The sequence below is a fragment of the Danio rerio genome, chromosome 8 (genome assembly GCF_049306965.1).
Source record: "Danio rerio strain Tuebingen ecotype United States chromosome 8, GRCz12tu, whole genome shotgun sequence".
Lineage (NCBI taxonomy): Eukaryota > Metazoa > Chordata > Actinopteri > Cypriniformes > Danionidae > Danio > Danio rerio.
The window spans coordinates 52,245,001-52,268,690 of NC_133183.1; the positions used below are offsets into that span (position 1 = coordinate 52,245,001).

Below are 23,690 nucleotides of genomic sequence, written 5' to 3' on the forward strand. Positions count from 1 at the left end.
TATGGCAAGCTGTTTTGACATTATCTTGGTACCAGCACTATTTTAAACATGTTTTCCATTATGTTTTAGTGCTTATTCATTGGCTAATTGTGCTTATCTTGTGCTACACTCTCAGAAATAAAGGGAGCCTACTTTAGCTGTCACTGGGGTGGTACTTTTTCAATAGGTATAATTTTTCCATAAAGGTCCATATTAATACCTTAAAGGTACATATTAGTACCTAAAAAGTACAAAAGTGCTCTTCTTAAAATCTGTAGGCAATAAACTATACTTTTGGGGTAGTCTAACAATATAGACCCATTAAGAACAAATGTGTACCACCCCAGTGACAGCTCACGAATCTATATCTGAGAGTGTAGTCCTCCTTAAATATATCACTAGATTTCACAAGCGAGAAACTATTATTGTAAAAAATTAAAAACTTCTTGCCATTGACTTCTATGGAGATCTGTTATTACTATTAAAGGCTATTAAGTTTTGAATAATTTACACTAGTAGTACATACTTTTATATACTAATAATTACGTCAAGAACTGAATATGTTTTATATCTATGACAGAGCTCTATTGAAGTAAATGGTAAAACATTTAAAATTGTAGCTGAAACAAACAAACAAACAAACAAACAAACAAACAAACAATTACTAGTCAGTAAATATGGTAGTACAATTATCTAATGAATAAGTAGGAAAACTTTAATTTAAAGAGCCCCTATTAAGGTATTTTGAAAATGACCTTGCAGTGTGCAACATAGCTGTAAGTGAATGAAAACATCCAGCTGAGGGTTAAATCTGAAAGTGCGCCTTGTTTAAAAATATTGATTTTTGAAAAAAGATTCGACTCAGAGTTGTTTAAATCAGTGTTTCTCAGCCACGTTCCTGGAGCATGTTTTGGATGTCTCTGTTGTCTGTCACACCTATTACAGGTCTTTCAGTCTCTGCTAATTAGCTGATAATCTGAAACAGGTGTGTTTAGTTAAGGAGATCTGGAAAATGTGCAAAGCTGGTGGTCCTCCAGAAACGTGGTTGAGAAACACTGGTTAAAATGATTCATCATTCGTCCGGATCTTTTGCCTGTTCATATTGATGATGACAATACCAAATATGAACTGCTTGATTAGGTAAAACATGAACGTGGCTTTCCCTTCAATTGCTAGCAGAGTGCGGGGGATGATAGGATTGATCATGATGCAGAGATTATTATCACTGAGAGACATGCGCCAGACATGTGACTGTGGGGAAGGATAAGGTTTATTTTCACAACAACACCACAGTATAGCCAACTAGTGTGCTGTGTTTGTTCCGGTAATTTTCTGATGATTGATACAATAACCTACCTGCAGCGTGGGATTTGCTGCCCATTTGTTAATAAAGGAAGGATCAGCAAAGACTACTTATATACAAATAATATTTATGTATGGGACTTTTTCATTTCTTTGTCAAAGAAACTTTGTTTCTTCTTCCTCCAGATTCCGTGTTTCTCCTTTCTACACAATGTAAAGTGTGGTTAAACTTTTTCTCTGTAGTTTGCAAAACATGTATTTAATTGTGTGTTGTGACTTGTAATTGCTCAGTGCAGCTTGTAATCCTGTATCTGTTATAGATCAGTGCTTGTACTGTATCTCTTAGGTAAAATCTGTATGGGCTACTTACATATCGTGTCCAAAACCATGTTGAAAATGCGACGCATGCTTCTTTCTTTAACGATTTAAATGAGTGTTGTGCTCGCAATCTCTTGCTGTTTGTCGGCTGTCCCTACACACACTCGTGTGGCGCGACCAATTTTCGAAATTGTTCAACTTTTGCCACCGAGTGGATTAATTGTGAATGTGCGTGTCATTGTTATTATTTGGGGTTGTGGCTAAGAATAAAGGAATATGCTGGAGTTTAACTACATTGCTTTACTGCATTCCTACATTGGGCTCACACATATCCCTTGTGCTACTTCTTAATCATGCCGGGCGTTTCTCTTCATCTTCATTCGTCAGCGTCTTGTGTTGAATGCAGTCTACCAATCACAACAGACTGGGTAATCGGACCAATCAGTGCAGATTAGCCTCATGCTAAGGAGGGGTTTTGGAACAAATTAATTTTTGTTAAAAAACAAAATATTACCTTTTATGAAGCATGATAGGGGCTCTTTAAGTATCAATTCTCACTAATAACTAAAGGCTTATTACCTGCCTATTATTTAGATATTGGATGTTTATTAGTACTTGAAAAGTAAATATTCTGTTGATCTTATTAGAAAAGCAATTAGTAATTAGTAAAGCTTAATTAGTAAAGTTTATTTGAAGACAATTAAATTGTTATGCTATTTAATTCATAATTTTTTTCTCACAATTTTTGGTTGGTTTGTTTTATTTTGTACAAATCAAATCCCAAAATGTTTTTAGCATGAATATATATACAATAGTTTTGCTATTAGAGTTAATGTTAGCACGGCTTGCCATATGCTGTTTGCTTCGCTACATCAGACATTTCCCCAGATACACAGCACAGACTTCAGTCACAGCTGCACAAACACACACTTACCTCAGAGTTTAACAGACAGTGAAACAGGAATATGAAGAACCCCTTAGAGAAAAAAAAAAAAGAAAACAAAAGATAACGCTAAATGTTGTGGAAAGCGCTCCAATTCACATCTGCAACAGTTCTTACAAGTCAGTCCAGGTCCAAAGTCATTTCAAACATCGTTATGTCTCGTATTTTTAAAGCTGTCATTGTTTGGCCAACATGCTATTGACTTTGGAGGCCGCTAACTATGTGAAAATCGATCAGTTTGTGTAAAACCTGTGGTGATTTGTGCAGCTCTGTTTTGTTACACAGTAGTGATAACTGACCTGAAGAGAGTTGAACACTGCGAACATGTACTGGAAAAGCAGAGAGTGATCATTCACCGCCAGAACCCCAAAGACCCACGATATGCCCAGAATAGGTAAAAGAACAGCCACTGCTTTGGTCGTCAGCCTGCAAAGACATGTATAAGCATGAAAAAAAGTCTAGTGACTTTTCTTTCTAGATTGCTTTTTTTACATTTACATTTAGTCATTTAGCAGACGCTCTTATCCAAAGCGACTTACAAATGAGGAAAAGGAAGCAATTTACACAACTATAAGAGCAAGAGTAAGAGTATAAGAGTATATTTTTCTATACTTCCCATGTTTTTTGTATGAATTATGTGGGTAACTCCTATTAAACTGTAAACAATCAGTAAAGTGTTTAAAAAACAATGTGATTGCATTATTATCCTTGCAGTTCATCCAATATTTAAACTGATTAGAATTAATAAATGACATTTAGACAGACCACGATTAACCCCAAAAACTCAAGATGAGTCTTTCTGCACCAACATTAAAAACATGTAGAATTTTATTATACTTTACAGAATGCAAAGAATAAAATATATATTAAGAAGCAATACACAATCACACTAATGTCACATTGAACAAAGACAAATTTCTTCTCACTCAGTATTCACTGTATATATGCAGGGATGGGCAAAAATACATTGAAATGTATTTTAAAATAAAATACCAAATACCTCAATTTTAGGTGTATCAAAAAAACGACAACAACAATTTCAAAATACAGCAGCCACAACACGTATCAAAATAAAATACTGTATTTTAAAAATACTACAAAATACTTTTACAAGGGAGAATGACATTCTTTTTTCAACAGGACTATTGGATCAATCCCTTGAACATTAAACTGATTTACTGAAGTAAACAATGCTTGATAACAACAGCCTTTCTTTGAGTGAGTTTAAGTCAGCTTCTCTGCACCTCATCACCTCTACTGTAAGATCTCTTTGATTTTAGTACAGATTTTGTACACATTTTATACAGAAAGTCCTGTCCTGAAGATCTCTTGTCACTATAATAACCATTTCAAGAGTTCACAGTTAGTTGATGATTGATTATAAAGCTTGTTTGGAATGCTGTCCCGGGAGAGTGCCCTGAGCTCATCCTCGAGCCCAGGGCTCCCCCTGTTTGCAAGGCGAGAGTGGAGTTCGAGCGAATCCCTATGTGGTCAGTGACAATTACTGTGATAATGGTACTAAACGATGTTTTTTTACGCTTTGTCTGTAGTCTAATTATCGTAAGTTCAGTTTCCCTTTGTGGAACGAGAAAACAGACTACGGCCCCCTTGTGGAGCAAAATGACACGTACTCTTGCGTAGGTGCAAAAATTGTCTCTCGTTTCAGTCAATGTTTGTCCCTGTGGTGTGTTCATGTACAGCTGTTTGGTCCAGATGTGATCCAACACAAGCCAACAACAAAGTAAGGTTTTATTTTTCGCTAGTTGTTTTGACTTGGTAGGTCTCGGCCCTAAGTGGTAACTTAAACCTGATCATCAGAGTTTCTACACAAAAAGTCTAAATCAGAGATGCCCAAAGTAGGGCCCATGGGCCAAATTTGGCCCATTAAATCCTTTGATTTGGCCCACCATTCCATCTGAGAAGAGTGTGAGAAGGATGGAACGGGTTGGGGCGAATGTCTTGAAAAGAGATCATCATTTCTAATTTGGAGAAACTTATTTTTTGCTTGTTTTATTGCTGAGCTACAAAAAAGCAAACTGAAATGAATTAAATATTGTAAATAAATATGATTTTTAAAATGTAAATTTTATCACTCTACAGATAAAGGACTTTGCAGAAGACACCCGTGAACAAATCAAGGCAAAAACTAGTGTGACTCCATTCTGTGAGATTGTTTTATGTTTCTAACTATAATAAGTTTATTATAAAATGTACAAAATATGCTGTATTAGTTAATATAAAGCAATGTTTTCTAAAATATTATTATTTTTAAACGTTATTAAATTAATTAAGGAATTACCCATGGCATCTATATTTACCTTCGACTAGCCACAATCAAGTTTGGTTTTTGGCCCTTCATAAGAATAAGTTTGGGCACCCCTGGTCTAAATGCTTTCAAATATAGAGTGAAATTCGCATTGAAAAATAGCAGGAGGTGAACATGTTGATGCCTGTCAGTCACTGAAGGACAAAGTTCAAGCTTACTCCCAGAAAGACATGGCGAGTGGTCAGTAAGTGTCCATTTTTCTCCAGTATTATCGCTGCAGATTTTGACAAGGATCGGTAAGTTTATTGTCTAGCGCAGTGGTGTCCAAACTCGGTCCTGAAGGGCCAGTGTCCTGGAGAGTTTAGCTCCGACCCTTATCAAACACAGCTAAACCAGCTAATCAAGCTTTTACTATATATACTAAAAACTTCCTGGCAGGTGTGTTGAAGCAAGTTGGAGCTAAACTCAGAGGACACTGGCCCTCCAGGACCGAGTTTGGACACCCCTGGTCTAGTGTTTTTCTCTTTGCCGTTTCTCAATGTGAATTTCACTCCATATCCTGAAGTATTTAGTCTTGTAATGAAAAAAAAATCAATGGTAGTGAAGACCAACGTCCTATAGATTGAAAACCAAGAGCAGCGAAATGTGGCTTTATATCAGTATCTATCTTCTGAGTTGTGACAGATCCTCTGGGTGCTTTGGTTTCCCCCACAGTCCAAAGACATGCTGTATTGGTGAATTGGGTAGGCTAAATTGTCCATAGTGTATGTGTATGTGTGTGAATGATTGTGTGTGGACATGTACCAGATGAGTTGGCGGTTCCTTCCGCTGTGGCGACCTCAGATTAATAAAGGGACTGAGCCGAAAAGAAAATGAATGAATAAATCTTCTGAGTTGTGTTTAAATAGCTGAGGACAGCATCAATCGAATTGATGTCACATACCGATCACATCCTAAAATAATGGTGGCCCTCATAATACAAAATAAATTTGAATTTTTTAATTAAACAACATAAATATTATATTGGCTTTCGACTTCGGATTTCATTAGGAGACATTATTCATGATATAATGTTACATTATTTATTCTATACAAGTCTTGATATGTGGGAAACCCTTTAAGGCAATGGCAGCATGGATGTTACAATCAAGATACTCACTTCACAGAGTTGGCGTCTCCATGAACCTTATAGTTCTCAGCGCTGATCCTGGATATGATTCGAGTCACAGCTACCAAAATGCCAATGTTCACCTGGATGGCAGAGAATGCAACATTACAAGTGTTTCTTGAATTTAACACACCTCATTAACAGCTACTTACCAATATAACAAACAGTGCAGGAGCTACAAAAGCCCAAATCGCCCCATTTTTGAGAGACAGCCAGCAACTAGGACAGAAAAAGACAAAACAAACGGGACACATGATGTTAGAATGATGTCATCTTAATGGACTGTATATTGACCATGCGTGGACTCTTGCTGTTGTGATGGAAACTTACTTGTCATCTTCTCCATAGCTGTGTAGTGACGAGGTCATAGACACCACACATATGACTAAAGGACAGCCTGAGGAAAGACAGCAGTTTTAGAGGGACTATTCAGTGCAATTTTTTATGATATAACCGATCATTTATTTTACACATGCTAAGTGGGGACCTGAAGCTCTGATTGATGTCTACCTATCCAACAGGGGGCCTTCATAGACTGCAGTGACACTGAGTGTAAAATGCAGTAAAAGTGTTCTGATGGAGTCCTGGTGGATATAGTGGGTCTGAATGAGAGCCCCGCTCACCTCCCTACCACTGAGAGTGAGTTGCCTCTGGAAAGAGATGCTACTCATTAGTTTTCTGGAGTCAATTCAACCCATCCCAGCTGTTCCCAGAAAGCAAAGACTCATTTCCACTTCCGCTGTTACCAGACAGCATCCTTGTTCCACTGTTCCCAGACGACAGTAACTCTACAGTCATAAGTGGCATCCCACCTAAGCCTTCCTTTCCACCTTTGTATGTGCCAGCTCCTACAGCCATCAGCCATTTTTCCCTTCGTCCTCACCTCCAGCCTCTGATCTGCACCTCTGCCCTCTAACCCTAAGGATGTGCATTGGCTAACTTCTTCCACATCTCCACCATGGACTGTCAGCTCACCAGCTCTGCCAGGCTCCCTCATACCTCCAGCTTCTCCTTGGTCAGTTGTTGCCTTTCACTTGCCTCTGGACTCCACTCATCTTGCTCGGCCTCGTCACTCCATTCAGCGTTGAGCTCCTTCTTTCCTCTAGCTCCACCTTGGTCTTCTGTCACTCTGACTCCACTGCAGGCTTCCAAATCCACATCTTTGCCTCGGTCGGGCGAAACGTTTGCTCTACCTTGGCCCTCCGTGACCTCGGTATAACCCTCGCCCTGTGGCTCTTCGTCTCCTCCTTGGGCTCCACCTACATCAGCAGCGTCTCTCTCGGTCGGCCCCCTTGAGTCATCGGCCACTCCATCCTGGGCTGTCTTCCTGGCTGCATACTGGATCATATGCCTCCTGCTCCAGCTACCTTCCTGTTTCCTCCCTCCATCTTACTCTTCCCTGGCCACCTCCTTTCCCTGTTCATCTACAGTTTCCCTCATAATTCCTCCTTAAAGTGACTCCTCCCCTGGCAATTTCAATTCAATTCTTTTTTGTTTCTATAGCGCTTTTACAATGTAGATTATGTCAAAGCAGCTTAACACCTATAGTTCAAGTAAATGAAAACTTTGTCAGACCAGTTTCCAGAGTTTAAGTATGACAAAGTTTAAGTTTAATTTATACTGCTGAAGTCCAAGCCCTAAAAAGTAAATCCATTGATGCACAGCTCCACAAGTTCCAAAAGTCCCAAAACCATGCAAGCCAAAGGTGGCAATGGTGAGGAAATACCTTGTGTGCTATGCCGCGGTTTTCATACATGCACATATTTAAGATTTGAGGTAATAACATTGCCATGATTGTCAAAGAATTTGAAACATTCTTTTCAAATTAATAGGGCACTATAAAGGCTAAAGAACTTAATGCTTATATTTTCTTTTTGCAGCCTAGGGCTATATTTCTCACCACAAACTGTATCTTTTTTAAAACATACAGTATAGTGTAAAAGCATGTTTATAAGAAAACTAAAACAAATGTATATTTTAATTGAATCACATAATCACATAAGGTAACATACAGAACCGTCTATCTAGTATTGTGAAAAGGCAAAGCTAAAAATCTGTGGTTGAAGCGCCACCCAGTGGTCAAAAGCTGCTGGCGCACCAACTACCACCGCTGCAGCGGTATGGACGGCAGCAAAGGGAACAAATTGAAGTAGTGACATCTGTATGTCATGTGATTCCTATGTGTGGTTTTCCATGTGCTTACGTTTTGTCATGTGATTGCTTTGATCCGTTTTCCCGCCATTTGTTAATGTTTATTAGTTCCACCTGTGTCTCACCCCTGTTTGTTATCAGTTCAATCATGTCTTGGTATATACCCCTTATACCCCTGAGTTTGTTTAGTTCATGGCCTGGTATTGTATTGTCACCATTCATCATCTTGCCTGTATTTCAATGTGCTAGTTCTTTGATGTAATTTTTTTTTGTAAATACATAGATGAGTTTTGATACGTGGAGTTTCACTAAATAATTTGAAGAATAGCATGTGATATGATTGAGCACGACTGGCTTCTCATTTGTAATCAGTAATAATCCAATAAGAGTGATCCAAGCTTACTATAAATGGATCGTTTTCTCCCTACTGCCCTATCTTCATTTTGGAAGAATCCCCCCTTCCACCCCATCTCCTCCTTTTCCTCCCTTTTCTAAGGGGGAGCTTTTTGAGACCTACCTGAACTCGGATCCCCTTAAATGCTTATTGACCAGGCGGAAGCCTTGGGCTGTAGAATTTCCGAGCTCAGGGTTCTCTCCCGGGACAGCATGCCAAACCTGGTCTAAACGCTAAGCATATCCAATTAGGAACTCTTGAAATCCTGTTTCACAAGCTTTACTACTATGACCCCCTTAGTCAAAATGTAAAAAAAAAAAACTTCACCAAAGGCCTTTTCATTTGATTTTAACATGATTTAAGGCATGTTCACTAGGGGACATGGAAAATGTCCCCTTTTGGCTTCAGGTCCCATGTTAGTTGTTGTGTAATGACACCAAGGTCCCTTCTTAGATAGGTAGGCAAGTGGGTACACACACACACACACACACACACACACACACACACACACACACACACACACACACACACACACACACACACACACACACACACACACACACACACACACACACACACACACACACTTAAGCATAGTAAATCTATAATATAAAGAGTATGCAGTTTCTTAGTAGTCTTTGCCAAATCTCTCCATCTCAACATGTGTTTTCTCTATATATGAGTGACGTGCTAAAAGACGAATGTTTGTGGGAAAAACCTGGAACGTTACTGGAGCTAAAAATACCTGGTTGTAAAACCAAGTGTAGAAGTTTTCAGATTATGTCGTAGGAACTAAAAATAAGAAGTGTTGGACTGTAGCCGGCTGTTTCATGCCACCATAAATAAAGAGCAGTGTACCCGTGCCAAAAGCTTTTAGAAAGGGAGTACACTTCAGTTTAAAGTAATGACTAAGTCTAACAAAGCCCGTTTTCTTCACCCACATCAAGCCTATCACGCGTATCACTATGGAGACAAATAAACATGTCTATTTATTCGACAATGTATCATATTTAATAATGAAAAACACCTTTAGTAATAATGATGCCAATTTGCATGTAGTAAAAGTGATTATTGACTCACTTCTAGGCCTCTCGTAACACCGGCAATGTCAAATTAGGTGTAAAAAAAGCAGATTATAAACTGTTCTCCAAACAGCACATGTTGTCTATTATCACATCTGCACACTGGAGAACAGCTCAATTAATAACAGTGACGGCATCATTAGCGATGACCCACTGAAGACTCTGCTAAGATTTAATGTCCTTTAATCTACTGACAGCTCAGAAAGACCGTAATGCACAAATGTCTTATTTTCCTCCCTTTTTGAGCATCAGGGAGGAGGAGGATCTCTCTAAATGCCTGCCATGGGACAACCTCATTTGACTCCCGCGGGCTTACAGTATGTGTTATGGTTTGTTTAAGGCCAATGAAACTGTTCTGATGTTTCTTCTCAGCATGTGTGATCTAGTTCAAGCGTGTCTGTGTGTAATGGAGCAAAGAAGTTTATATGATTTTTAAGATGAATTCAATGAACAGCGCCACTGTATTAGATCTATTTTAGTGGCGAAAACTGTACTAATCACAGGGGGTAGGCAATATGACAATATATATTATATGGGCACAAATTGAAAGTATTTCATTTCATAATATTCGCTATTGTTTGGTGTCACAAACGATTGTTTAAGGTAATGATTTTTCATAATTTATATGAGTGGAATATTACATCATTATGGGAATAAGTCAGAAGTATGAATAACAGCACTGTGAGAAGGTTGCGATCATAAAAGTACACATAAATGTTTACATTTTAAATTTATTTAGTGACCAGTAATAATTTTTAGTTTTTAAAATGTTAAGGGCATCATGGTGGAGCAGTGGGTAGCACAATCGCCTCACAGCAAGAAGGTCACTGGTTCGAGCCCCATCAGTTGGCATTTCTGTGTGGAATTTGCATGCTCTCCCTGTGTTCGTGTGAGTTTCCTCCGAGTTCTCAGGTCTCCACCACAGTCCAAAGACATGAGGTATAGGTGAGTTAAATAAGCTAAATTGGCTGTAGTGTATAAGTGTGTATGGATGTTTTCCAGTGTTAGGTTACAGCTGAAAAGCCATCCACAGCATAAAATGTATGCTAGATAAGTTCGCGGTTCATTCCGCTGTGGTAACCCCTCATCAGTAAAGCCAAAAAGAAAATTAATGAATGATTGAAAAGTGTTAAAATGTATTTTATATTTGTACAATTAGCAAACATTTTTGCTAAATCTTCTAAATAAGTGAGAAATATGATCACAGATGAATGGGTAAATTTCTGAGTATATTCATTCATTCACTTTCCTTTAACTTAGCTTATTAATTATTATTAATTAATTGAACTTAAACAAATGGTACCATGTCATGAAAATCAGTTGAATTATTAGCCCCCCTTTGATTTTTGATTTTTTTTAAAATATTAATCAAATGATGTTTAAGAGAGCAGGGAAATTTTCACAGTATGTCTGATAATATTTTTGTCTTCTGGAGAAAGTCTTATTTGTTTTATTTCGGCTAGAATAAAAGCAGTTTTTAATTTTTTAAAAACCATTTTAAGGTCCCAATTAATATCCCCTTTATGCAATTTTTTTCTCAATAGTGTACAGAACAAACCATCGTTGTACAATAACTTGCCTAATTACCCTAACCTGCCTAGTTAACCTAATTAACCTAGTTAAGCCTTTACATGTCAACTTAGGCTGTATAGAAGTGTCTTGAAAAATATCTAGTAAAATATTATGTACTGTCATCATGGCAAAGATAAAATAGATCAATTATTAGAAATTAGTTATTAAAACTATTATGCTTAGAAATGTGTCAAACAAATCCGTTAAACAAAAATTGGGGAAAAAATAAACAGGGGAGCTAATAATTTAGGGGGCTAATAATTCTGACTATAACTGTATATTATTATCAGGATATGAGATGACTAAATCTCATAAATTAAACTTAATTAATATGTATAATATTGCTTATTTATTTGTACAGAAAAAGTTCTAACATAAAAAAATTGTAATTCACAAAATGTACTTTAACGCATGCATTTATTCTTTATTCAACTTTGTTCTTATGTTACTTAAAGTGCTACTATTATGCTTTTTCAGACAGTAACATTCATGTGGTCAGTAATGTAACCGTCTTGTAAATGAAAAAGCACTTTCGAACGTCAAATTGCATTTAAACATGGAATTTTTGCCTCCCAATTGAAAGAACACCTTCTGAACTGCCTGAAATGAGTCAGTAATTCCAGCTTTCTGCACATAAGCCTATCGGTTTGTAGCAATTTTGCATAATGTTTGCCTGTGGGCTTTTGTATCATTTTCACATGTGGATTTAAAGTGATGTGGTAAAGTAAAGAAATGCTGAGACATGCACTTTAAACAGTGAATCAATCAGAGCAGCTGAAGACAAAGCATCTAGCCAGTAAAAACAGAAAATGCTTTAAGCACAGGTATAGAAAGTCTAAATCGCCCAAAGAACCGTTATGTAAGAAAAGTGTTGTTGTATTGTATTTTGTAAAAGTTTTTTAAGTTTTTAATAATTTCTTTTTTTAATAAGGAGCTTCTAAAATGGTACACTAAGGGACATTTAATTGACATTTTAATAATCTTTCTAACAGGTACGATATGTTAATTAGACAAGTGACATCAGTGGTTTGTTGTGTAGCCAGTGGTTTGTTCTTTTAATTCTTATTTTTAAGGCAGCTCATGTGCTAATATGATTGACCTTAGCAGTGACCCAAGTGTGTGTGTGTGTGTATATCTGAAGTTTTAATCTCTAAATATGGAATAATTTAATCACAAAAGACCACAAAACCAGCCATAAATGTCAATTTAATTGTTTTATTGAAATACATCATTTACAGTTGAAGTCAGAATTATTAGCCTCCCTTTGATTTTTTTTCTTATTAAAATATTTTCCAAATGATGTTTAAGAGAGTAAGGACATTTTCACAGTATGTCTGATAATATTTTGTTCTTCTGGAGAAAGTTTGATTTATTTTGTTTCGGCTAGAATAAAAGCAGTTTAATTTTTTTATTAATCAATTTAAGGTCAATATTATTAGCCCCTTTAGGCTTTTTTTTAACGATTATCTACTGAAAAAACCATCGTTATACAATAACTTGCCTAATTACCCTAACCTGCCTAGTTAACCTAATTAACCTAGTTAAGCCTTTAAATGTCACTTTAAGCTGTATATAATTGTCTTGAAAAATATGTAGTAAAATATAATTGACTGTCATCATGGCAAAGATAAAATAAATCAGTTATTAGAGATGAGTTATTAAAACTATTATGTTTAGAAATGTGTTGAAAAAATCTTCTCTATGTAAAACAAATTGGGAAAAAATAAACAGGGGGGGTAATTATTTAATGGGGGGGGGGGTGAGTGTAAACATTCTGACTTCAACTGTACATTAGCTTTTCTTTGTTGTGTACTTTGTTAGGGTAAGGACATACTGTAAATTTTGATAATTGGTAGAGTTCTGAGGGTTCGGAAGAAAATGTAAATACTGAGAACATCACTATTACTAATAAAAAAATTGTTTTGATATATTTTTACAGCAGGACATTTCCTAAATATATTTACAGAACATGATCTTTACATAATATTACATCTAATGATTTTGGCAGAAAAGAAAAATCAATAATTTTACCAAACTTTTGGCGATTGCTTAGAATACACACGTGTAACTTAAGACTGGAGGTTTTGTGGTTCAGCGTCTTCAATTTTTTTTCTTCTTTTTAAAATATTTTCCAAATGGTCTTTAACAGAGCAAGAAAATTTTCACAGTATGTCTGATAATATTTTTTCTTCTGGAAAAAGTCATATTTGTTTTATTTTAGCTAGAATAAAAGCAGTTTTAAATTTTTTAAACACCATTTTAGGGACAAAAAAAGCTATATTTTTTCTTGATAGTCTACAGAACAAACCATCATTATACAATAACTTGCCTGATTAACCTAACCTGCCTAGTTACCTTTATTAACCTAGGTAAGCCTTTAAATGTCACTTTAAGCTATACAGAAGTGTCTTGAAAAATATCTAGTAAAATATTATTTGTGTTAAACAAATCTTCTCTCCGTTAAACAGAAGTTGAGGAAAAAATAAACAAGCAGTCTAATAATTCAGGGGGGCTAATAATTTTGACTTCAACTGTATGTGTAACAAGAAAATATATATGTGTATATGTGATGAGGTCAATAAAACTGAAGAGAAATTCAATTGCTTTGTAGATGCAATCACAATGGATCACAGTGATGTCAAAAAGTGGCAATAAAGTTCTCAAAGTATAAAGGATGGTGGTGGTCCTCTGCAATCTCAACACATAGCATTCAAAAAACCTAAAAAAAAAAAGTTGTACTCACCCCATCCAATGGCATAGTAATAAAAGTGTTTGCTGCCCTCTGAGCCAAAAACTTTAATCACCATACTGTAGAGATGCAGCCCTTCGACCAGCATCCAGGAAAACGCGCACAGGAAGAAGAAATGCAGCAACACGGCCATAATCTTACATGGGAGCTGAAAAAAAGAGGACATTATCATTCACTGTGGCATTTGAGGACAAGCGTCTAGACAGAATGCAACTCTGAGAAAACCGATCTGTTTTCTGCTAATGTAATAGATGTTGTTCAAATAAATGCGACTGACAGCACCACTGAGCTCAATGAGTTCATACCATCTCAGCGGTGACATTACCACGGCAAGAGTTCAGCCAAGTCCTCAAACAGAGGAAGCACAATCAAATTAACCGAGTATCAAATGAATCTGCCCGTAATGCTGGAGGCATGTTAGGAGATTAGCAGAGTCATCGGCTCATTCCACCTTATTGGATTTCTTTATGTAATGACAACATGCTGTTTCTGTTACTGATAATGATGCGATAATCACCATCGACAACAAAACACAATTCCACACAGAGATGCTGGCGTCATCTGAACATTTCATTATCAGATAAATCATCACTGTGATGTACTGTATGTGTGGAAAATTATTAGTGTTGTTATTTGGATGTTTGCTAAGGTTTTCAGGGTATATTTCACTATTTACAGAAATGATTTTGGGTTTGCAATATAAGTATATTCTGTGAGTTTTGTAAGCATATTTTGTGAGAGTATATTCTGAAGCACGATATAAAAGCTTTAAAGATATATTTGGAAATAAATTATGATTTGGAAATTAAAACACTTTCAGATAAAATCCATAGTTATTTGAGAAACCATACACAGCAAAATCCTCTGAGTAACATTTACTCAGTTCCGATATTATTTGACTCCTCTTTAAATATGGGCAAAGAGGTTGATAATAAGTACAGTAGCTGTTTGTGGAGTTGCTTAAAGATCCTCTGCTGAGATTTTGAGAGATTTCAGCTGATTTCATTTAAGGCTATGACTGAAGTCAGTTGTATTTTTGTTTTTCTCTTCTGTGCTTGTTTATTAACAGAAGGTGTTCATAATCAGTGCTCAATCATCACCTAATAAAACCTTTCATTGTCTTATTAACTTGAGTAACTTTAACTCAATTTAGAGTCAGACCAAATCCGATCTAAACTGAGTAAATTTTAGGATTTTTGCGGTGTAGCAAGTTTTTTTTTTTTTCAGTTTTCACTGCCTGCAATATGATGAGCCTTTTTAAAGTGACCAAAACTCACTGATGACAGGTTGTCCAGATGAAGTCCAAAGGAATGAGTTTCTCATCAATAACAAGAGACGTTAGACATTACAGATCTGTGATTTCTAGAATATTACAATGTCAATAACTCATTTAAGTACCATGCAAAAAGTGCCAACTTAAGTGAAGTTTTTCAAACTAATTTCGAGAGGAGCACATGATATAATTGACTGCAGCTGGCCTCTCATCTACTCTCATTAGTTAGCCAATCAGATCTATCATAACTCACTATAAGTAGCCTAGCTAGATTTACTTCCTTATCTTAGTTTTCTGAAGAAACCCCCCATCCACCCCTTTCTCCTCCTTTCCTCCTTTAAAAAAGGGGAGCTCTCGAGAACCACCTGATCTCGTACTCCCCAAACATGCTCTATGGACTTGGCGGGAGCCCTGGGCTCAACTATCAGGGTTCTCTTCCAGGACAGCATGCCAAACCTGCTAACAGTTGTCAAGCAATATCTAAGTGTGAACTCTTGAATAAGGACTTGAAGACATGATGGCCTTTGAGGGCAACACACAATTCTAAGCAAGACACAAATACATGCAATCATTTCATTCATTTTCTTTTAGCTTAGTTCCTTTTATTTATGAGGGAAATAAACAGCCATCTATTTCAGCATATGTTTTACACAGTGTATGTCCTTCCAGCCGCAACAAAGTTCTGGGAAACACCTATACCAGGGGTGGCCTACCCTGTTCCTGGAGAGCCACCTTCCTGCAGATTTCAGTTGCAACTCATATCAAACACACCTGCCTGTAATTATCACGTGGTGTTCAGGTCCTAATTAATTGATTCAGGTGTGTTTGTTATTGGTAGCAATTGAAATCTGCAGGAAGGTGGCTTTCCAGGAACAGGGTTGGCCACCCCTGACCTATACACTCTCACATACACATACACACACACACGCACACACACACACACACACACGCACACACGCACACACACACACACACACACACACACACACACACACACACACACACACACACACACACACACACACACACACACACACACACAAACTACGACCAATTTAGTTGATCCAATTCACCTATAGTGAATGTCTTTGGACTGTGGGGGAAACCGGAACACTCAGAGAAAACCCATGCAAACACGGGGAGAACATCCACACAAAAATGCCAACTGGCCCAGCCAGGACACAAACCAGTGACCTTCTTGCTGTGCCCCAACACGAATACACTTAATTGAAAATGTATCACACACATAGACTTCACCTTTTTAGAAATGCCACTATATACTGTATAACTGCAGGTTGACTATGTTTATATACAGTCCAGCCTATAAACAATTTATATACTGTCCACCCTATACACAGTCGCTGAACTTTTCAGATTTTGACTAAAGTAATAATGTGCACCTTTTGTAAAGCTGCTTTGGAATGATAATTATTGTTAAAAGCACTAAACAAATAAACTTGAATTGAAAAATAAAATGCTTGAGATTCCTACAAATGGGGAGGATAATGCTGAGAATCTCAATGGAAAATTGCCTGAAGCACTGAATAGAGTAAAGATCTGCCTCAAAATACAGTGGCCTGATTCATCTAACAAATGTGCAGAGATCCAAGCACACAAATCAACTCAAGAGAAGATTAAAGTGTGACTCGTGAACCATTGCTGTCTATAGAGGATGTGGGAGCTCTACGATTTCATTTAAATCAGGGGTCACCAATCTCATTCCTGGAGGTCCGGTGCCCTGCAGGGTTTAGCTCCACTTTGCCTCAACACGCCTGCCTGGGTGTTTCAAGTATACCTAGTAAGACCTTGATTAGCCAGTTCAGGTGTGTTTGATTAGCATTGGAGCTAAAATCTGCAGGACACTGGACCTCAGAGAACAAGTTTGGTGAACCCTGATCTAAAATATTTTGATTTGTGTTCTGAAGATGGACGAAGGTCTCAGTGGTTTAGAATGACATGAGAGTGCGTAATTACTAACAGCATTTATAATTTTGGGTGAACCAACACTAATATTTTTATTGATGAAGAATATATTTAACACAGGCTCATTAAGGAAATGTGCCCAGGGCTATATCTTTGGAAATATGTGTCTGTGGCTGCATTTTGTGTGCAAAATGATCATTTCAGGGCATGACAACAGCAACAACTTTTGTTCATTTTCTTAACTCTGTATAGACAGCTTTTCCAGTGCAATCAGTTTGCTCAATAGCTGAACTTGTACAGTGTCGAACTTGGGACATGAAGTGGAATGGGTTTCGAGTCCAAAAAAGGACAGTTCCAGAAACCAGGTGAAACAAAACGAAACAAAAATCAAGAAAAAAAAAACAGTGTGAAATCGTGGTAAAAGCATGCAGCTGTGACAGCTTTTCTCTTCTAGAGTTTGTATCTAAAAACCCTATCAGTTGGGTTTAGGAAAGGGGTAGGTGGTTCAGTTGATAGCAAGCAAATGCCACATACGAGATAATGTAGCCCAGTAACATATTTGGAGTTTCGTAGAAATGCACAGCAGCCTCTAATTGATTTACGAGAAATGGCATGTATGAGTAAACGTGGCCCAGAAACATATTTGAGTCTGTCAAAAAATGTACACAGCAGCCTCTAGTGGATTTGCGACAACAAAAATGCAGCTCTAGGAAACTAAACTTGAAATTTTTAGAGTACATATTATTACAAGAACTCACCGTGCCATGAGTAAAGCGGAAACTGATGAGCAGAAGGATCTGAGCGACTAATATTGCAAATGCCAAATTTGCATGAATATGGTAGCGCTGGTTTCGGATGGTGCTCACAGACCTGTATGTACATAGGGAAAAAAATAAGAACTTGATTTATGGTGGATATAAATGTGTGAATGAATGGTCATCATATTAAATAAATCAAATAGGAACTGACGATTTTAAATATTTAAATAAATATTTTTTATATTCCTATAAGTTCATAAAGCAATGCGGGGTACTCACGACAGAACGGCAAAGGTGACCAGTGTAATGGCCAGGCAGAAAATCGAGATAGAGCAGCCAATGTAGCTGATGGTCGACAGCGCCATCCGGTGAGCCTCTGAGATCTGTGGAGGATCAAACATGAGGATGATGAGTTTGATTTGGCGTAGTGTACAGTACGATAATAAGGATCCCAGATGTTACTGCAAATAAGGAAGTCTGAACACCACAGCAGCTAGCCACTGATTGTAAAGTTAAAGGTTAAAGAAGACCATCTGTACTCGAATTGACAATCACATAATGTTAAATGACTCGAAAGTTTCACCATTATTTTATCAGCACAAACTTGCATGTGGTTGACAATCAGTCAAATCATTTCTTGGAACAAGATGCTTTTCTTAGAGAGCACTAACTGTTCACAGAAATGTAAAACAACAGTTGAAAAAGAACAGTTGAACAGTTTTTTATTTATCTACAGTATCTATCTATCTATCTATCTATCTATCTATCTATCTATCTATCTATCTATCTATCTATCTATCTATCTATCTATCTATCTATCTATCTATCTATCTATCTATCTATCTATCTATCTATCTATCTATCTATCTATCTATCTATGCTCACTGGTCACTTTATTAGGTAAACCTTAGTAGTACCAGGTTAGACCCTATTTTGCCTTTAGAACTGCCTTAATCCTTCATGGCATAGATTCAATAAGGTACTGGAAATATTCCTCAGATATTTTGATTCATATTAACATGATAGCATCACACAGTTGAGTCTGGTGACTGTGGAGGCCATTTGAGTACAGTGAACTCATTGTCATGTTCAAGAAACCAGTCGGAGATTATTCACGGTTTATGACGTTATCCTGCTGGAAGTAGCCATCAGAAGATTGGTACACTGTGGTCATAAAGGGATAGACATGGACAACAACAATACTCAGGTAGGCTGATGGGCCTAAAGTGTCCAAAGAAAATATCCCCCACATTATTACACCACCATCACTACACCACCGTCTGGCCATTCTCCTCTGATCTCTGGCATCAACAAGGCATTTGTGCCGCTCACTGGATATTTCTCTTTTTCTCTGTAAACCCTAAAGATGGTTGTGTGTGAAAATCCCAGTAGGTCAGCAGTTTCTGAAATACTCAGACCAGCCCATTTGGCAACAACAACCATATATACATACATAGTTACATTTATTAAAGATTAAAAAAGTCTAAAAATACAAATTCCTCAAAATATCTTCAAATATTTGAGAGATCATGTGACTCTGAAGAGCTTAACTAGATTAAATTACATTTTGAAATATACTAAAATATTGAATATGTATTTATTAAATTATATATATATATATATATATATATATATATATATATATATATATATATATATATATATATATATATATAAAATTATATATTATATATATATATATATATATATATATATATATATATATATATATATATATATATATATATATATATATAATATCTCACAGTTTCATATGTTTGTAACTGCATTTTCCAATCATACAAAGGCAGCTACATTCGGTAGGGGAAACAGAAGCAGCCAGGACTCGAACCAGCAACTTCTTAGGGTGCGTTTCCAATAGCACATTGGGAGCGCAGCCTAGCGAGTATTTTCAGTTCATTCATATAGAGGTTTAGCATAAATGGTCATGCAGTGCATTTTTTGGGACTGAAAGCAGCAAGGAAAAGTGTTTAGAGCAGTCGGCATAAGAACATTTTACATGCCTCAAAGCAGTGGCGTCATAGCGTTGCCATCAGCACTGAGTACACATTTGAAGCTGCAGTGGAAATCCATCATTACTGTAAAGCAACAGTGCTAACCACTGAGTATTGTGCTGACTAAAATATGACAATTTTATGAATAGATTTTTTATTTTTTTTTAGTAAGCACTGCGGTCTGAGCAAACCATAAAAAAACACAAGAAAGTGATCAGAGAGAGTGATAAGAATTAACCATTGATCCAACAAAAACTTCCCATATAGCGCTGTTTAATATGTTTTCCATTACTGGTTTTGAATCAAAATGTTGTTTCAAACAATACTTGTCCACCTTAAAGTAAATAAAGACCCAAACTACTACTGTTTTCTGTCACAAAACCCCTAGAGGTTAAAATGTCTCCCTGAACCCATCTGTTGGTAAATAGCGAGCAAGATTTCCTCCTGAACATTCGTCAGGATATAGAGCGGCATTGTTACAGCTCCTCTGACGCAGTGCCAGTAATTGGTAGCCAGTGTTGCGTCCGCACGTCGGTCCCATCGGCAGTTGTTTTTCCCCCCATAATTCTATTTCCATGCGTGGGTTCGATCGTACATTAACTCCGCTTCCTGCCTTGTGATTATCGCAGGCCCAGAATATCGAGGATCTGCAGAGCAGCGGAGAAAGCACGATTTCCTCCAGGCTTGAAGCATTGAGGTGAGCCGCTAATTGAGGCCCAGTCCGATGCGGGTATTAGCATCAAAGCTCCAGAGGAGATGATTACATGACTGAGCGAGGACAGATTTTCTCAACAAACACAAGCAGATGATAGACGCGGAAGAGCCAAGCTGCACCTGGGTGCTTCGGTTTGGCTTGAACACCACGGGAGGACGAATCTCCAATCAGTCTTTGTGTGAAGCAGTATGTCTCTCATCTTCACAAACACACTTCCCTACTTAGCGAGCGCTTCTTGCTGACAGGATCTTTAGCCTGACTTAAATTCACTCTTTAGCTCTCTTTAAATAAATCAACAGGACAAGGGTTACCAAAATATCAAGCTGTGCCTGTCGTTCCACATTTCAAAGCAGATGTTATTTACAAGCTCTCCCTGACGGATGACAGTCGATCTGTCCGCCCAAACGTGCTCACAGTTCTCGACCCACTCAGCCTCTGACTAGCGGCCTCCCTCGGGACACTCTCACACACGGCGATGGCTTTCCAATGGACTAGAAACACAATCCTGCACGTCACCCCTGGAGAAGTGTCTCAACTGCGTCCAAACTGTCTTCTCTCTTAAAGCTGTGCTGCTGATTTACGGAGAGTCTCGGCCAATCAAAACCTCAAGCCCTGCATGCTGCTGGCTCGCCGCACATCAGAAACACAGTTAGCATCGCATTCATTACAGCGCCTTGGTGTTTTCGGAGATTCCTGCTGGGAAATGGCCTACATGCTCAATCAAGGAATCTTGAGAAATTCAACTAACTTCAGGGTTCAATGGTGATTTATACGATATGTGCATATTTTTTCAAAATCTAATGCTTTAGCAGGATTTAGCCTTTTAGACTTGTTTGTGAGTGAGTTATGAGCAGCTTGAGGAGTGGGTATATCACCTTTTTTTAAACATTTTTGCAAGGGATATATTACAGTTTTCTCAGTCGCTTTGGTGCGTTTCTCACAACACCAGTGCATTTTTGCACAACAGTTAATGCATTTCTCAAAACAATTAGTGCAAACCGCAAAACCTAGCTGATAACCTGCAAAAGCGCGTCACATGCTTAAAATGGATAATTCATTCCTCAAAAGCAAGTATTCATGTCAATCAAAGTGTCAGTATCATCAAAATGAAAAGTCCTGACACCATTGTTTATGAACAAGATAGTCAAAAGGCTTAGTCATGTTTTCATTATGACAGTTTACTCTGGACATTTTTTCAATGCAAAAAAAGTCAGATGTCGGTGACACTTCCTGATAATGCTCAAGACCAGGCCTGTGCAGAGACGGTCCAAAGGGCATGTGCAGGATAAATTGTTTGAAGAGTGTGTGTGTGTGGGGGGGGTTGTTGTGCGCATAATGAAGAGCGGTGTTGTCGCGCGCGTTCTGATCAGCTGTGTTGTCGCGCACGTACTCAAGAGCGGTGTTGTCGCGCGCCTACTGAAGGGCGGGACCGAGGGTGTGGTCGGGGGGCCGCGGGGGCACTTTTGATCAAAAAAATGGGGGAACTCACTCAAAACTTCCATTCCCTCACCTAAAAAAAAGGCGTATATATGTATAAATTAAAACACCCCCACCCCACTTCAGTCACATCAGTCTGTACCAGTCTGTATCTACCTATAATATCAATATATATAAGATGCAGGGCAGGCACGTGCACACATAGGGCTCAACTTGTGCAGTGCACATGCCCTTTTTAGTCTTGGATAGAAAGTGCCCTTCCAAAATGATCAAAAGTGCCCCCGCGACGCGACACACCCTCGGTCCCGCCCTTCAGTAGGCGCGCGATAACATCGCTCTGAGTACGCGCGCGACAACACAGCTGATCAGAACGCGCGCGACAACACAGCTGATCAGAACGCGCGCGACAACGCGCATTGAGTGACAAGCGCGCTGTGTACGGATAGAATCAGTGGAGCGGGGAGCGCTCTCTCTCCCCGCTCCGCTGATTCTGTCAGAGTACAGCGGTCGGCGCGGGCCACAAAATATTGCACTGAAGGCCGCAAATGGCCCGCGGGCCGCGAGTTTGAGACCCCTGCTTTAGGCCCATCAGTACCAATTGAGCATCATGTCAATGCCACAGCCTATCTGAGTATTGTTGCTGACCATGTCCATTCCCTTTATGACCACAGTGTTCCCATCTTCTGATAATAATAATAATAATAATAATAATAATAATAATAATAATAATAATTCCTTACATTTATTTACCGCTTTTCTGGGAACTCAAAGCGCTTTACACAATGGGGGATCTCCTCATCCACCACCAGTGTGCAGGATCCACCTGGATGACGCGACGGCTGAGTGATGACTACTTCCAGCAAAATAACGCGTCATGTCATAAAACGCAAATAATCTCAGACTGGTTTCTTGAACATGACAATGAGTTCACTGTCCTCAATTGACCTCCACAGTCACCAGAGCTCAATCCAATAGAGCACCTTTGGGATGTGGTGGAACGGGAGATTCGCATCATGGACGTTCAGCCGACAAATCTGCAGCAACTGCTTGATGCTAAAAATCTCTGAGGAATATTTCTAGTACCTTGGTGAATCTATGCCATGAAGGATTAATGCAGTTTTGAAGGCAAAAATGGGTGCAACCCAGTACTAGTGGGTGTACATAATAAAGTTCCTGGTGAGTGTTAATCTGCATTACTTGCTTACTAAATTTTCTATTTTTAGAGCTTTGGTGTTACCGCTACTGAAGAATGTATATGCATGTGTGGACTCATACTACTTCTTAAGAGTGTATTCAATCTTGGGATCTTTAATTTTAATAAAAATAATTCAGCTGTAATTGAACTGTTGGGGGGATTTATTTAAACATAGCCACCAGATTCTAAAATAAACTCTGGTGAAATTTGACAAAAATATCAACTTAAAATGCACTAAAGACATCTAAACAAGATCAAACCGCATGCTTTAATGACTGAGAGAAGAGTGGCGTGTTTAAAAGAAAATGAACATCAGTACAGTCTGTGCAGATGTCTGAACCACTGTGGCTTTGCAGCAGACTTTAATTTCTGGAGTTCCTGCCACTGAATGACCACTTTTACCAATATATGAGCTGGTAAAAATATATACTTGCATTCAATGTGTGCATT

The 23,690-nt window shown here is 38.0% G+C and overlaps 1 protein-coding gene across 5 annotated transcripts in view; it reads right to left on the reverse strand.

Annotated features, from left to right (window-relative positions):
- adgrd1 (adhesion G protein-coupled receptor D1) overlaps window positions 1–23,690 on the reverse strand; it is a 121,373-nt gene that overhangs the window by 6,429 nt on the left and 91,254 nt on the right. For 4 of the 5 annotated variants that reach the window (XM_073911109.1, XM_073911107.1, XM_073911108.1 and 1 more), the window contains 8 exons: window positions 18,158–18,261; window positions 17,879–17,990; window positions 13,919–14,072; window positions 6,307–6,373; window positions 6,129–6,195; window positions 5,968–6,059; window positions 2,842–2,968; window positions 2,534–2,575 (listed from right to left, as the gene is read on the reverse strand). In XM_073911109.1, the coding sequence (XP_073767210.1) occupies window positions 2,534–2,575; window positions 2,842–2,968; window positions 5,968–6,059; window positions 6,129–6,195; window positions 6,307–6,373; window positions 13,919–14,072; window positions 17,879–17,990; window positions 18,158–18,261 (765 nt within the window). Of the gene's footprint in view, window positions 1–2,533; window positions 2,576–2,841; window positions 2,969–5,967; window positions 6,060–6,128; window positions 6,196–6,306; window positions 6,374–13,918; window positions 14,073–15,201; window positions 15,930–17,637; window positions 17,991–18,157; window positions 18,262–23,690 lie in introns of those variants that run through there. The other variant, XM_073911110.1, reaches the window with a different exon arrangement.